Source organism: Balaenoptera physalus, assembly GCF_965194825.1.
Source record: "Balaenoptera physalus genome assembly, chromosome: 3".
Taxonomy (NCBI): Eukaryota; Metazoa; Chordata; class Mammalia; order Artiodactyla; family Balaenopteridae; genus Balaenoptera; species Balaenoptera physalus.
Window position 1 is genome coordinate 129,744,942 of NC_138890.1, and position 17,129 is coordinate 129,762,070.

A 17,129-nucleotide genomic window follows, 5' to 3' on the forward strand; every position below is an offset into this window, starting at 1 on the left:
GCAGGGTTTTGGGACTGGAGTTAAACAAAGACAGAGATGTTGAAAGGATCCATGGCAGTGGAGTTAACACCCTTGACATTGACCCTGTTGAAGGGAGATAGTAAGTTTATTATATAATCATTTTTGTTCCTAAGTGAGATCCAGTAAAATCTTGCTTTCAGATTAATTTTGTGAAGTTTCATACAAATTAATAAGAATTCTAAATTTGTAGCATTTTAAATCTGGCATTATTAATTTCAAATAAATACAGAACATTGAACCTATGAAATGTTGCCAAATAAACATTTCCAAACTACTTTAATATAAATATATTCATTGTTAAATCAACAAATACTGAACTTTTTTGGATGCAGAGAGTGTGTAAGTGCTGAGGTATGTCTTTAGGTACTATTTCAAAACAGAGTTGTTACTCTCAAGGAGTCTAGTGGGAAAACAAATATAAAAAGCAGAAGTATATTTTGGAGAATTAAGTTTGAAGCACACCAGACTTGTGTTTGAGTTCCTCCTGGCTTTATATTTATCAGCTATGTGGCCTTGAGCAATTTATCTAACCTTTCTAATTCACAGTTCCCTTAGATACACAATGTAACAACAATATCTAACAAGTTTGTTGTGAAGATTAATTGAGATAATATGTATAACATGATTAGCATAGGACATGGCATACTGTAAATGGTTGCCACCACTGTTGTTAATCAAAAGCATTATCACCTATAGTTTTACTCCTTTCAATCCATTTTCCATACAACAACTGAAGTGCTTAGAAAAAATGTGCCATCTCCCCCACTTAAAACTCATCTACCCCACATTACTCTTACAAGAAAGTTCAAAACCCTTCATGTGGTCTATAATTAAGACAAGTGTAAAAGTAACTAAAGAAAAGTTTGTCTTATCATGTTCTGTTTAGCATTTGCCCCAAATTTTTATATTATAATGAAGTATAATTATTTACATTAAAATAAGCCAGAGTAGGTTCAATAGAAATCCATTTTTTATTTCCAGCCTCTGTCATGGTCTCACCTAGTAGTATATGAGAAACATGTATGGTGAACAAATGCTCACTTTAACACACGGTTAAATCTAAAAGATGACCTGTGATAATTCTTTTCTTCCTCCTGACCTTTTCCAGGCTCAACATAACACCTCCCAATTAAGGACAGCTGTGGGACATTTGCTTATAAAATAATCCAGACATGAGCAGCAAGGGATAGCTGATTTCTTTTGGCCTTAGGTGCTGGTAGAAAAAAATGTTCAATACTCCAGCCAATCATTTGGGGTAGTGATCAGTTGTTTGACCTGTAAAGTACATGAATCCAGTAGGCTACCAGTTGGGAGAGTTAGAAATGTGGGAAGTTATAGATTACATGTGCATTAAATATGTGTGAGAAATAACAGACTGAGGAGTCTTTGCAGAGCATATACAAAAAAGTCAAGATTCTCACTACAGTGGTTTCCCCCTTTTCCCCCTTTTTGCATAGTAAAAATCTACAACTATTTATTTCATTGTTTGCTAAGACTTGTATTTTGCATTAAACCCTTTTGGCAGGAAAGAGAAATGAAAAGCAAAATGAATGTTTAATGGAAAATTAAATATAAGTCTTCTTTTTCTCAGAAAAATCAATTCACATGTAACTTGCTCAAAATACTTGTTAATATTTACCAAACACTGTGAGAGCTGTAGTGATACCATGGAAAACCAGAATGAAAACTAGAATACATAAATCTTGTAAAGAAGCATTTATTTCCAAAATTAGGAGTTAATTGAAGAAGTCTATCTGAAAACAACATTTTAACAAGTGCAACTACATAAAGTACATTTGTATATCATCCTGTGAAGCTTGGATTTTCTTTTATGTCTTCTAAATTCTTCTGAGTTAATTCCATGCATCTTTGGTACCGAGTTTTCTTGTCCACATAAAAACATCAAGTCCTGTCTTTTACTGTGTTCACTTTATTAGCAGGATAATAATTGTAGAGTTAAGTAACATCATTGCCATCAGATACTTCAACTACAAAGTCCATTAATTACAATAATGTTCAATTTTTTCACGCAATTAATGTAATCAAAGGAAAGCTTTTGGAAGTCATTCTAGCAAAGATGAAACATCTTATGTTATTGTAAATACAATTTAAGTTAAGTCTAAAAGTTCAGCTTTGAAAACAATTGTTTTTACATTGATAGTACATGTAATGCCATGGTAAAAAACAGTATTTCACGAAGTACAAATATGCAGCAAAATGTTTTTGGAATTGTTATGGTACACATGTAACTCAAAACTGTGTTGAAACAAGCTGCAACGTGTTATCAACCAAGATAAAAGCTGTAGTTGTTAAAATTTACAAAGATTTCTCTGTATACACAATGAGTAACTGAACCACAAAATTTTGTAATGAAGCTAACGCTGAATATTAAAAAAAAAAACCTTCAGCATGGCATTACTTGCTATCTTTCTTTACTGCCCCATCATCAGTAAGATTTAGGACTATTTGAGCAAAGAACTTTGAAGAAGTAGTTTTAAATTAACCTAATTGTCCTACAAATTGATATTGAATTTTTCTTAAAACAAGTCTATAAATCAGTGCTTCTTGGACATGCTGCTAGTTCATGAACCCTTTGTATCTGGTTCACAACAAGGTAAGGCACTTGTACCAGAATGTGGTACAAGTCACTAAGCACACAGTTTAGATGAGCTATATTTTTTTTTGTAGCAAGACTATCTCAGTGAAGAAAGAGGTGTGTTCATTTCTGGCACAAGCTCTTTATGTTGTACTATAAATAGCAAAGAAACTAAAGATGGCAAAATAAAAAACCAATGTACAACACTTAAAACAAATATAAGTGATCAAATATCTCAACAAACCACAAAATATGGATGAATGGGAGCAAAACACTGATAACTACAAAATCAGTGTGGTATCAGCATCTATACCAGGGGAGGCAATAAAAACCAATGGGGCATCTAATAGACCTGATAACTCAAAATAACTGACAGTTAGTTGAAAGCTCAGCAAGCCAATTTGACTACAACATTGAAACTGGGAAAGAATTGTGTACTCTAGTTGTTCAAGGGATTCACAGTAAGACCCAAAGGGGTTGGAGTGCTTTAGGCCCTATAATCTCTCCAGCTAATCACCTAAAGATGCCCTAATGGACAGAACCCTACGTTGAGGAGAAACTGTTTGGAATAGAATCCAAAGTGAGCAGTAGGGGGACAATAGAAAGAAACAAGGGAAAAAGATGGATCAGATAAAAATTGGGGAGGTGAATAGAATCAGGAAATCTCTGAAAGTTAGCTGCCATATTTTGAGCATCTTATTTGAAAAAGAAGAGGAGGAGGATGTTCTAGAGATATAAATTTTAAATATTGTTATAAACGAAGCCTCCCTTTTAAAAGTTTAAGAAAATTAATTTTACATAAAAATGAGCAAAAGAATAGGATTAAGATCAAAGCCCATACAAAATTATTTTAAGAACAAAGAGAATAAATAGAATAATGTTCCTTTAGACAGTGTAGTTGTGCCAGAAAGATATGCCCACAAAACAGATGAGAACTCTAACCTAATATTTTAAAACTAGCTGAAAGTCATTTCTGTTTTTTATTTTCTTTATTTTTTTGGCTGCACCGTGTGGCATGTGGGATCTTAGTTCCCCGATCAGGGATGAGACCTGTGCCTCCTGCAGTGGAAGCACAGAGTCTTAACCACTGGACTGCCAGGGAAGTCCCTAAAAGTCATTTTTAAAAGATACAGTGTATGAAAGAGTAACATAAGTAGGAATTAGAAAAACTGAAAAATGAGATGATCAAACTCAAGAAAAAATTAGAAAAGAAAGTTTCAGAAATGAAGACTAAAGCATAAGGAATACAAGCAAATAAAATATAAGAGGAAACATTTAAAAATCAAAAAGAAATGGAGAAAGGAAAAGTATTTGAGATACAGATGTATGTAGAAGATAGGCAAAGAAGATCTAACATACATATAATAGGAGTTTCCAGAGAAGAAACCCAAAGGAAGAGAATGGAATAAAGACTAAAACTATAATCCAAGGAAACATTCCTAGAATGAATAAAATCTGAAACTACATATAAGGGAAAGAGAATCATATTGTAACCAGACTTTGATTTTGAGCTTTATGCTCAAAGAAATGAAGTTTCCTTTCTAAGATGTTCAAGGAAATAAAATGTGAGTCAAGGATTTTATATCCAACCAGACTAATTTTCAAGTACAAAAGGACTAATTATTAGTAACATACAAAAATTCAGGGAGTATTGTTCTCATTAGGCCTTTCTTAAGAATCTACCAGAGAATAATATCAGAACAAGAATGAATAGAGACAGCACCAGAATTGATGGTGAGCAGTAATATTAACAAATAGCAATACTTTATATACATGCATAAATATTTACATATATAGATATATAAATTAAATTCACAAATCTATGTGTTTTCCCTATTAGATTGTAAACTGGGGAGTCAGGAATCATGCCTGTCTTGTTCATAGTTAAACTGGCATAATGCCTAGCATATTGCAGAAGCTCAAAATTGAATGAGTTGAGTAAATGCATTCATAATGGAGGGAAGAAATCTAACACTTATGGATCCCCTATTTTTTGCCAGGCAGTATAAAAGGCCTTTGCATATGACTTATCTTTATATCAACTTTATGATTTAGGTGAAAATGTCCCACTTTTCACAAATGAAAAACCTTAGGTGAAGTAACTTGCCCAGGGTCAGATAGCTAGCATCAGTAATAACTGGTCTGTCTGATTCCATTTATAACTAGGCCATTTAAAATGACCCTGTAATATTTCACTTCCTTAAATAAGAAGTATCTTTTGCTATCTTCTTTCTACTGTCCTTTCTTTTTGGAATCATGAAGGTAAATTTTAACTGATCACAGATTGAATCTTTCTATATTCATTCTTCCATAAACATTAGGTTAAAAATTTTAGTTTATTTCAGTCTATACTAATGAAGATTTACTCTGTATTTATGGGCATAATAAATTTGAGTTTGTAGATCAGTAATTTTCAGAAATACATAGTCATAAATGGACTATATAAAATGATAAATTAATGTGAACTTTTTTTATTATTAGCATGTTATCAGGTGGTTCAGATGGTGTGATTGTGCTTTATGATCTTGAGAACTCCAGCAGACAACCTTATTACACATGTAAAGCAGTGTGTTCCATTGGCAGGTGTGTATTAAAAATGTAATTCATGAATTTATAAACATTTGAGTATTTTTGTATCAAATGCAAAACATGAAAAAACTTTTGATGATGTTCTTTTTGTTCTCCACCTACATAGCACACCTCAGTAACTAATTGTAGTTTTTAGACTACTTAGCATAAGACTCATTTGAGTCTTTCCAGCTAAATATAAACACAAATTAGATTTTTCAACTGTCATTAATAGAACAAAAAGATTAACAGCTAGAAGCCATAAATGTACTAACAATCACACACACACACACACACACACACACACCCCTTCCTTACCTCTCTGTTTACTCAAAGCTGCCTAATTTAACATACTTCTCTTTGTCTTGAATTTTTTGACTATTTACTGGCTTTCCAATCTTGTGAGAATTATTTTTAAGTTTTTAATAAAGTGTTTTGTGATTTTGTTTTAATTTGTTCATAATCATCACTTAATTCTTTTTCATTTCCTGTATTTGATCTGATTTTGAGGAGTCCTTGAATTAACATAGAGAATAGGTGTCGAAAAAATGTTTTCAAGAGGAAAAACTTCATGAACATTCATATCAGCAACCACTCTGTATTAAAGCTGTTCCCAAAGCACCAGATAGATGCATAAGTTCATGGAATATTTGTGAGGAGATTTACAAATGTTTCTTGGCTCTGGTGCTTCACTTTGGAAATACAGATTTAAGGAAACTATTTCTCTGAGCCTCTGACAAAACTATTTTGTCTTAGAGATAATTATACTTGCGCTGTTACTCTTGTAAGTTTTCTGTAAGACTTAAATGAAATACTATCTTTTAAAAAGCATATTAAAAATTGTAAAGCCACTATATAAATAGGAAGCAATATAATTATAAATACACTTGGTACAAAACAAGATACCACTTCAAGTACTCTGGAACTTGGTTCCTAAGAGGCTTATACCATTTTATATTCTCTCCACTCCCACCAAACAAACAAACAAAAAATCTAAATTCTAAAGTGTAAGACAGTCATTAATTAGTTTAATTCATCTTTGTCTTATTTTATCTTAGCTATCGTTTTAACACTGTTAAAATAATATTTTTATATATACCACATGCTATGTAATGTTATTCCATGAGTGGCTATGATTTGCTTTTCTGGTGTGTGATGTCAAGTAAATGCTTAGGACATCAATCTTACTTTATTATGACTTTCTTCTTAGATTCAAACTCTTAACTTCAAAACCATGACTTTGGTAAATGGGCATATAAGCATCTTTACAAAATGAGTTAAAGTAGCATTTTACATTCAAAGACTTTATAATCTAACTTTAAAAAATAATTTCAATAAAAATTGTTACTAAGTTAATGTGGCTTAGACTGTTTCCTGATATTTATTTTTGCTTTACTTAATGTGTTTGTTCTGAGCACCAAAAAGATTCCTGTACCCAAATTTTTATTAAATGTGAATGAGAATGACAGATCATACATAGTAAGAGAGTAATACAATACTTTGTCCTATTTTAAAATCTAAAATATAAATGAGCTTTTATTTGTGATCACTACATTAAAGATTTATTTTATTTAGAACTGAAAAAATCTCTGTGTAGATTCTTAGGAACAGATAGAAATCAGTTCTGTTTATCTTAAGCAGAAATTTATTGGAAAGAAATTTAATATCTCACATAATGGCAGGAAGGTGGAAGAATCAAATGTAGAAAATGAGCAGAAAAGCAAGAGAAACTAGGACAAGAGAACACAGTCAAGGTCACACCACAGGAACAATTTAGTTTGGGTTCTGCTACATGTCACAAACACAGATTCTCAACTCCACAGCTATGAATAATTGCTAACTATCCTTGGTTTGCATTACTAGCTGGAGTTTTATTAGAGTCCCAGGCAGTATTGATGAAGCCCAGGACACATGTTCATGCCCCCACTGCCAAGGGCAAGGGAGAGAGAATATCTGGAGCCCCTTGCTTTATGTAACAAGAGGCAAGGCACTGTCTTTCAACCAAACAAAGGGAATTTCCCCCCAAAAGGAAGTTTGGATGTTCAGCCAAGAAAAGGGCGCATGTCCACTACAGTCCACACATTTGGCTGTCCAATATCAGTATATACCTTTCTTCCCATACCTACCCTTTTAAAAAAAAAAGTTTCAGCCTGACCTAATGCAAGTATCCATTATTTGACAAAAAAATGTAATTATCCCCTTCCCCAAAGAGCTATGACCGTAAGTCTATTTATTTACCACATCCATCTCCAATTCAGGATGATGTCTATTTTTCCACTGGTTTTACGTGATCTTATATCAGGATTATGCAATCTGTGGGCTCAATTGTATAGTTAACCTATATAAAATAATGGAGGTAAGAAAAAGAGGAAAGAAAGGAAATTAGTTAATATATATACATATATACATGACATAGAAAGTAAGGAAATATGAATAGGTACTACAGTCCTTTTTTGCAGCTGTCTCAAGGCCAGCTTGAGGTCTTCAGGTAGCACCACATGTGTCAAGGCCCTTTATTCTGTATTGTGATCCAAACCTTCACCTTAAGGAATCAGAACTCATGATGGTCCTATCTGCATAGGGTTGCAGTAGTCTTCTGTTTACTTTTATCTTACTGAAAATTTCTAACATACATGAAAATAGTAGTATAATGAACTGCGTACCCATCACCCAGCTTCAGCAGCTATCAGTCATAACCAGTCTTGTTTTATCTTTACCCCAACCTACCCACCTACTCTGAGGATTATTTTGAAGCAAATCTCAGAAGGATATCATTTCATTCATAATTATTTGTATCTCTAAAAGGTAAAAGGTGTTTTATAAGCATAACCCCACTACCGCTGTCTCACATCTACAATAATTCCTGATATTAAGTATACAGTTGGTGTTGAAATGTCCCACCATTGTCTCTTAAGTGTTCCTAAACAGCCAGTGTCTTTGAATTAAGATTCAGTAAAGGACACATACTGTGCTGATCACTGGTTCAGAGCATATACTGTATCCTTCAGGATAGCACATCATCATCACAAGGTGGTATATTGTAACTGATGTCATAACTGAGTCTTCAACAGATCATGATTCTATGGGTGATGTGTTACATAAGAGTAGTGAATCTCATGGGCATCTACCAGTTGCATTCTTTTGTTGTATAAGTAAGGTTCTTAATCAGAAACAATACTGTGTGGGACACCATGGAGGTATGTGAGGCAACAATTCTAAGAATGATGGTGTTGATAAAATGATGGCCAGGAAAAGCAAATCCAAAACCAGAATAAGTATCTCTTCCAGTAAGGAAAAATCACTCTCCATGAAGCGGTCCAGTGTAGCTGGCTGATCCCTCCAGGATATGGTATTGAAATCAGAAGTCTCTCATTTTATGAGCCTTAGTAGGAAGCAGGCCTCCGCATCATACTGTGAAAGGTTAAAACTAGAGATGCCTAGATATTCTCTTTCTCTAGACAGCTAGGACATGGCATGTGATCTAGGTTTGGCCATTCATATCATCGTTCCTGAGACTGCTACTTGTGAATATAGTATCAGTTTTGAAACTCAAATAAATCAGTTATCTCTAAATTTTGATTACTGTTTTGTAGAAGCCATCCTGATGTTCACAAATACAGTGTGGAGACTGTACAGTGGTATCCTCATGACACTGGCATGTTCACATCAAGCTCATTTGATAAAACTCTGAAAGTATGGGATACAAATACTTTACAAGTAAGTACATTAAAAACTTTTCCAAGTTGCTCTGTGCGATAAATGAGAACTTAATCCTAAACCATTTTAGTGTGATTATTTGCTAAGATGTCATATATATTAGATGTGAAATTAGTATAGTAGTTAAGGAGAGCTAGAGTGCTTGAGTTTGTATCTTGGTTCTGCTGCTGACTATCTATGTGATATTTGTCTGAACCTCTCTATTTATCTGTAAAGGGGGTAATGATTGTACCTTATAGAATGGTTGTGAGGATTAAATAGGTCAATATATGTAAAGTACCTGGAACAGTGCCTAGCATATAGTAAGTGCTCAAAAACCATTAGCTATTATTATTATTTGCTTTATTATTCAAAAACTACTATGGTCTAGTGGTGTAGGGAAGAAAATTGGATTTATCTCCTATTGGCCTAAAGACTTAAAGGAAAAGAAAGTTATTAATATTATAGCTTAGTAAAGGTAGACAGTAGATAATAGTTTTTATATTTGATCAAATTTATATTTCTTTCTCATGCTAATTTTTTCCCTGAGCTCTAGTCCCATATGTCTCCACCTGTCTTCAGAACCTCTCTTACTTAAATGTAGTGTCATCTTCTCAAACTTAACATGTTCCAAACTGAAGTGAACATGATGGCTCCTCACATCCATTTAGTCCTCAAATCTTAGCAATTCTTCCTTCAAACTCTCAGATTTCCCTTTTCTATTTTCCTCACCATCACTGTACATCTAGACTACTCCTAAAAACTCCTAACTGGTTTCTCTGCATTATTTTTCTTCCACATTTCCACAGCAAGTTTACCCCAGAATTAATCAGAATCAAGCAGTTTCATCCTGTCTCAACACAAAACCTCTAGTGACTCCATTGTCTAAATTCAGCCTGGCCTTCTAAGTTCTCCATAACCTCACTTCCCACTTTCTCAACCTTAGCTTCTACCTCTTTTCAACCGAAATTATGTACTGCCACTAAATTGATCTCCTTTTGCCTTCTGAACACGTTATGTGTTATGTTCCCTGCCTCAGGTCCCCTTCCCTATGAAACTTCTCCCTTCTCGTATTCATCTTATAACTGGAAGTTTATACTCTTTAACCAACATCTTTCTATTTCTCCCACCCCCCAGCCCCGGTATTCACCACTTTATTCACTGTTTCTATCAGTTTGGCTTTTTAAGATTCCACATGTAAGTGATATTATACAGTATTTGTCCTTGTCTGCCTGACTTCACTTAATATAATGCCCTCAAGGTTTATCCATGTTGTCACAGATGTCAGGGTTTCATTCTTTCTCATGGCTGAATAATATTCCTGTGTGTGTGTGTGTGTGTGTGTGTGTGTGTGTGTGTGTGTGTGTGTGTGTGTTATCTTCTTTATCCCTTTATGCGTTGATGAACACTTAGGTTGTTTCCATGACTGGGCTATTATAAATAATGCTGCAAACAACATGAGGGTGCAGCTATCTCTTTGAGACAGTGATTTTATTTCCTTCAGATATATACCCAGAAGTGGGATTGCTGGATCATATGGTTCTATTTTAAATTTTTTGAGGAACCCCATATTGTCTTTCATGATGGCTGCACCAATTTACATTCCCACTAACAGTCACAAGGGTTTCCTTTTCTCCATATCCTCACCAACACTTATCTCTTTTTGATAATAGACACTTTAACAGATGTGAGGTGATACCTCATTGTGGTTTTGATTTGCAGTTTCCTGATGATTAGTGATATTGAACACCTTTTCATGTTCATTTTGGCCATTCTTATATTTTTGGAAATATGTCTATTCATGTCCTCTGCCCATTTTTTATTTGGATTGTTTGGTTTTTTTGCTACTGAGTTGTATGAGTTCTTTATATATTTTGGATATTAACCCTTTAACATGATTTTCAAATATTTTCTCCCATTCTTTAGGTTGCTTTTTCATACTGTTTATGGTTTCCTTTGCTGTGCAGAAGGTTTTTAATTTGCTGTAGTTCCATTTGTTTATTTTTGCTTTTGTTGCCTTTGATTTTGGTATCAAATCCAAACAGTCTTCACCAAGACCACTGTCAATGTTTTCTTCTAGGAGTTTTATGGTTTCAGGTCTTACGTTCAAGTCTTTAGTCCATTCTGAGTTAATTTATGTGCATGGTGTAAGATAGTGGTCCAATTTCATTCTTTTGCATATGGTTGTTCAGTTTTCCCAACATCATTTATTGAAGAAACTATCCTTTCCCCGTTGTATATTCTTAGTTCCTTTGTCATAAATTAATTGACCATATATGCCTGGCTTTATTTCTGGACTGTCTTTTCTGGTCCATTGATCTGTGTGTCTGTTTTTATGCCAGTACCATAATGTTTTGATTACTATAGCTTTGTAATGCAGTAGTCCCCCCTTATCCATGTGGGATACATTCCAAGACCCCCACTGAGTGCCTGAAACCACGGATACTATCAAATTACCATGGTTATAGTATATACCAACCCTGTATATACTATATTTTTTCCTATACTCATGTGTGGGTAGCATATATGGTATGGATACACAGAACAAAGGGATGATTCACATCCAGGTGGGACAAGCAAGATTTCATCATGCTCCTCAGAACAGTGTATTATTTAAAACTTATGAATTATTTACTTCTATAATTTTCCATTTAATATTTTCAGACCACAGTTGACCTCAGATAACTGAAACCAAGGAAAGTGAAATACAGATAAGAAGGGGACTGCTGTATAGTCTGAAATCAGAAAGTGTGATGCCTCCAGCTTTGTTCTTCTTTCTCAAGATTGTTTTAGCAATTCGGAGTCTTTTGTGGTTCCATACAAATTTTCAAATTATTCTTTCCTATTTCTATGAAAAATGCCATTGAGAATTTGGTAGAGATTGCACTGAATTTATAGATTGTTTTGGGTGCTGTGGACATATTAACATTGTTAATTCTTTCAGTCCACTGGTATGGAATATCTTTTCATTTATTTGCGTCTTCAGCTTCTTTCCTCAGTGTCTTATAGTTTTCAGTGTACACCTTTTACCTCCCTAGTTAAATTTATTTCTAGGTATTTTATTCTTTATGCTGCAGTTGTAAATGAGATTTTTTTCTTAATTTCTCCTTCTGGTAGTTCATTATTAGTGTATAGAAATGCAACTGATTTTTTTTAACATTTTGAATCCTGCAACTTTACTGAATTTGTTTATTCTAACAGTTTTTTGGTGAAGTCTTTAAGGTTTTCTATGTATAATATCATTTCATCTGCAGATAGAGACAATTTTACTTTTTCCATTCCAGTTTGGGTGCCTGTTATTTCTTTTTCTTGCTTAATTGCTCTGGCTAGGACTTCCAGCACTATTTTGAATAAAAGTGGCAAGGGTGGGCATCCTTCTCTTCTCCCTGATATTAGAGGAAAAGCTTTCAGCTTTTAACTGTTGAGTATGATGTTAGCTATGAGCTTGTCATATATGGCCTTTATTATGTTGAGGTACATTCGCTCTATACCCAGTTTATTCAGGAAAATAATGAATACTTCTTAATATAAGTCAATACCCATTCATGATTTTTTTAAAATTCCTAACATAGTAGGAATAAAAGGGAAATTCCTTAAACTGGCATTTACAGATTACATGATTACGAACATGGAAAATCCAAAGGAAACTTTAGCCAAATTATAATATAAGAAAATTCAGCAAAGTTGCTGAATATAAGGTCAGTTGTATCTGAATTCCAGGCACAAAGAATTATAAAATGAAATTTCAAGAGTAATGTTTATAATTGCAGCACAAGTCATCATATACCTAGTAAGAAATTGAAAAGTGTATAAGACCACTCAACACTACACAGAAAACTATAGAATATTATTGAGAGAAATTAAGACCTAAATAAATGGTGGGATATGTCACATTCACACTCTCGCCACTTTTATTCAACATAGTTTTGGAAGTCCTAGGCATGGCAATCAGAGAAGAAAAAGAAATAGAAGGAATCCAAACTGGAAAAGAAGAAGTAAAACTGTCACTGTTTGCAGATGACACGATACTATACATAGAAAATCCTAAAGACACCACCAGAAAACTACTAGAGCTCATCAATGAATTCCAGTAAAGTTGCCAGAAACAAAATTAATATACAGAAACCTGTTGCATTTCTGTACACTAACAATGAATTTTCCGAAAGAGTAATTAAGGAACAATTCCATTTATAATCGCATCAAAAATTAAAATACCTGGGAATAAACCTACTTAAGTAAAAGACCTGCACTCAGAAAACTATAAGACACTGATGAAAGAAATTGAAGAACACACAAACAGATGGAAATATATACCATGTATATTGATTGGAAGAATTAACATTGTTAAAATGAACATACAACCAAAAGCAATCTACAGATTCATTGCAATCCATGTCAAAATACCGAGGGCATTTTTCACAGAACTAGAACAAATAATTTTAAAATTTGTATGGAAACACAAAAAACCCTGAATAGCCAAAACAATCTTCAGAAAGAACAGAACTAGACGAATCACGCACCCTGACTTCAGACTATACTACAAAGCTACAGTAATCAAAACAGTATGGTACTGGCATAAAAACAGATATGTAGATCAGTGGAACAGAATGGAGAGCCCAGAAATAAACCCATGCCCTTATGGTCAATTAATCTATGACAAAGGAGGCAAGAGTATACAATGCAGAAAAGACAGTCTTGGCAGTTCCCTAGTGATCCAGTGATTAGGACTCCGCACTCTCACTGCCGAGGGCCCAGGTTCAATTCCTGCTCGGAGAACTAAGATCACACAAGCCCCGTGGCATGGCCAAAAAAAAGAAAAGAAAGGAGAGTCTCTTCAATAACTGGTGCTGGGAAAACTGGACAGCCACATGTAAAGGAATGAAATTAAAACATTCTCTAACACCATATACAAAAATAAACTCAAAATGGATCAAAGACCTTAATGTAAGGCTGGAAACCATTAAACTAAAAGAAAGCACAGGCAGAACATTCTCGACATAAATCATACCAATTTTTTTTTTTTGCATCTATCTCCTAAAGCAAAGCAATAAGAGCAAATATAAACAAATGGGACTTAATTAAACTTGAAGCTTTTGCACAGCAAAGAAAGCCAGAAACAAAACAAAAAGACAAACTACAGAATGGGAGAAAATATTTGCAAATGATATAACTGATAAGGGGTTAATATTCACATATATAGACAATTCATACAGCTGAACATCAAAAAAACAAGCCTGATTAAAAGATGGTTAGAAGACCTGAATAGACATTTTTCCAAAGAAGACATACAGCTGGCCAACAGGCACATGAAAAGATGCTGAACATCATTAATCATCAGAGAAATGCAAATTAAAACCACAATGAGATATCACCTCAACACCTGTCAGAATGGTTATCATCAAAAAGACCACAAATAACAAATGTTAGTGAGGATGTGGAGAAAAGAGAACCCTCGGGTGCTGTTGGTGGGAATGTAAATTGGTGCAGCCACTGAAGAAAATATTATGGAGGTTTCTCAAAAAACTGAAAATAGAACTACCATATGACCCAGCAGTTCCACTCCTGGGAAAAAAAAAAGCACTAATTCAGAATGATACTTGTATCCCAATGTTCATAGCAGCATTATTTACAATTGCCAAGATATGGAAGCAACCCAACTGCCCATCAACAGATGAATGGATAATGGAGATGTGGTGTATACAATGGAATACCACTCAGTCATAAAAAAAGAATGAAATTTTGCCATTTGCATCAAATGCATGGACATGGAGAGTATTATACTAAGTGAAATAAGTCATACAGAGAAAAACAAACACTGTATGATATCACTTATATGTGGAATCTAAAAAGTACAACAAGCTAGTGAATATAACAAGAAAGAAACAGACTCACAGTTATAGAGAACAAACTAATGGTTACCACAGTGAGGAGAGGGAAAGAGGGAGGGGCAAGATAGGCATAGGGGATTAAGAGGTACAAACTACTATGTATAAAATAAGAAAGATACAAGGATATATATTACAACACAGGGAATATGACGAATATTTTATAATAACCATAAATGGAATGTAGCCTTTAAAAACTGAATCACTTTGTTATTGTATATCAACTATACCTCAATTCTAAAAAGAAAAAGAAGGAAAAGAATTAGAAGGCTTGGGCTTCCCTGGTGGCGCAGTGGTTGGGAATCTGCCTGCCAATGCAGGGGACACGGGTTCGAGCCCTGGTCTGGGAAGATCCCACATGCCGTGGAGCAACTGGGCCCGTGAGCCACAATTACTGAGCCTGTGTGTCTGGAGCCTGTGCTCCTCAACAAGAGAGGCCGTGATAGTGAGAGGCCCGCGCATCGCAATGAGGAGTGGCCCCCACTTGCCGCAACTAGAGAAAGCCCTCGCACAGAAACGAAGACCCAACACAGCCATAAAAATAATAAATAAATAAATAAATAAATAAATCTTTAAAAAAAAAAGAATTAGAAGGCTTAATATTATAAAGATAAGGATTTTACCCAGTATGATCTATGGAATCAATGCATTTCTGATCAAAATCTTTGCAGAATTCTTTTGTGGAAATTGACTAGGTAATTCTAATGTATAATATATATGGAAATGCAGAGGGACAAGGTGCTCCTGAAGAAGAATGAATCTTGAGGACTTCACCACCTGTAACCAAGACTTTACCATAAATTAATTACACTAATCAAGGCAGTGTGATATTGGTACAAGTGAAAATAAACACACACAGGGGAACAGGATAGAGAATCAAGAAACACACCCATAGCTGTGTAATGATTTGGTTTATGATAAAAATAACACTGCAGTGAATTGGGGAAAAGATAACCTTTTTCATAAATGGTGCTGGATGAACTAGGTATCCATATTTAAAAACTAGTTTTGACCGTTACCTCACACCAGACACAAAAGTCAATTTCAGGTGGATTACAAGTATAAATGTGAAAGATAAAATGATACAACTTAAAGATGAAAAAAGAAAATGTGTTTGTTGCTTATGACAGTTAAAGACACAAAAAATACAAACCAAAAAGGCAGAGATAGATAAATTGAGCTACATTAGAATTAGGAATCTCTAGTCATCAAAAAACACTATTACAAAAGTGTAAATGTAAGCCATGGAATGGGAGATGATATATCTGACATATGCATATGTTTGGAAAAGGACTGATGTACAGATTATATAATCAACAAAAATTAAAACAGTCCTATAGAAAAATAGGCAAAACACTTTAATAGGCACTTCAAGAAAGAGGATATCCAAATAGCCAATAAATAAAAGTGTTCAACTTTATTAATTGTGCACCTGGATGTGTTATTTAAATACATAATGAGATACCTCTCTGTACCCTCCAGAATGGCCAAACTTAAAAGAGGTTGATGATAACAGTTACATATGTTGCTGATGAGATCACAAATTGGTACAGATATTTGGTATTGACTGAAGCCAAATATGTGCATATCCTCTGACCCAGCAGTTACACTTTTGGGTATATAAATGCATGTATATGTGTACTAAAGGATATTTGTAAGAATGTTCATAGCAGCACTGTTGATGATAACCAAAAACTGGAAACAACTCAAATGTCCATTAACAGCCAAATGAAATCTGGCAAATTTTACATTGGAGTACTCTCCTACAATGACAAGGGAACACTTCTGTATTAACAAAATGTATGAATCTTATATAATATTAGATAAAATAACCAAAAACTAAAGAGTGCCTAATATATAATTCCCTTTATAGAAGGTTCAAAAATAGACAAAACTAATCTAATGATGATAGAGGCCTATATGATGGTTATCTTTCTTGGTGAGATTTGCAAGGGGGTACTAAGGAGCCTTCTGGGGTATTTGTAATGTTTGTAATGTTCTGTTTTTCAATACAGGTGGTCATTACTTTGTGAAAATTCACTTTGTGAAAATTAATTGAGCTGTACACTTACGATTTTTGTGTACTTTTCTGTATGTTACACTTCATTTAAAAGTATGGCTTTTAATTAAAATTTTTTAATTTAATTAATTAAAAATTAATAAGCCATACATTTACATTTTCTTTCCTTAACATTGGCTTCTATTAAAACTCTGACATCTTGGATTTAAATTTTCTTTAAAACATAAATGTTTTGCTAACTTAAAACAGTATTCCATGAGTTCATAATTCTGTTTGAAATAAATGTATGACAATATTTTATTGATAATAAATTTGAAAGCATTCAGTAAGAAACAATTGTGCA

General features: G+C 33.9%; 1 protein-coding gene across 1 annotated transcript in view; it reads left to right on the plus strand.

Moving 5' to 3' along the window:
- ERCC8 (ERCC excision repair 8, CSA ubiquitin ligase complex subunit) overlaps window positions 1-17,129 on the plus strand; it is a 74,229-nt gene that overhangs the window by 13,163 nt on the left and 43,937 nt on the right. Inside the window, 3 exon segments of the mRNA XM_082457333.1 lie at window positions 5-100; window positions 5,099-5,200; window positions 8,779-8,902. Coding sequence (XP_082313459.1) covers window positions 5-100; window positions 5,099-5,200; window positions 8,779-8,902 — 322 coding nt within the window.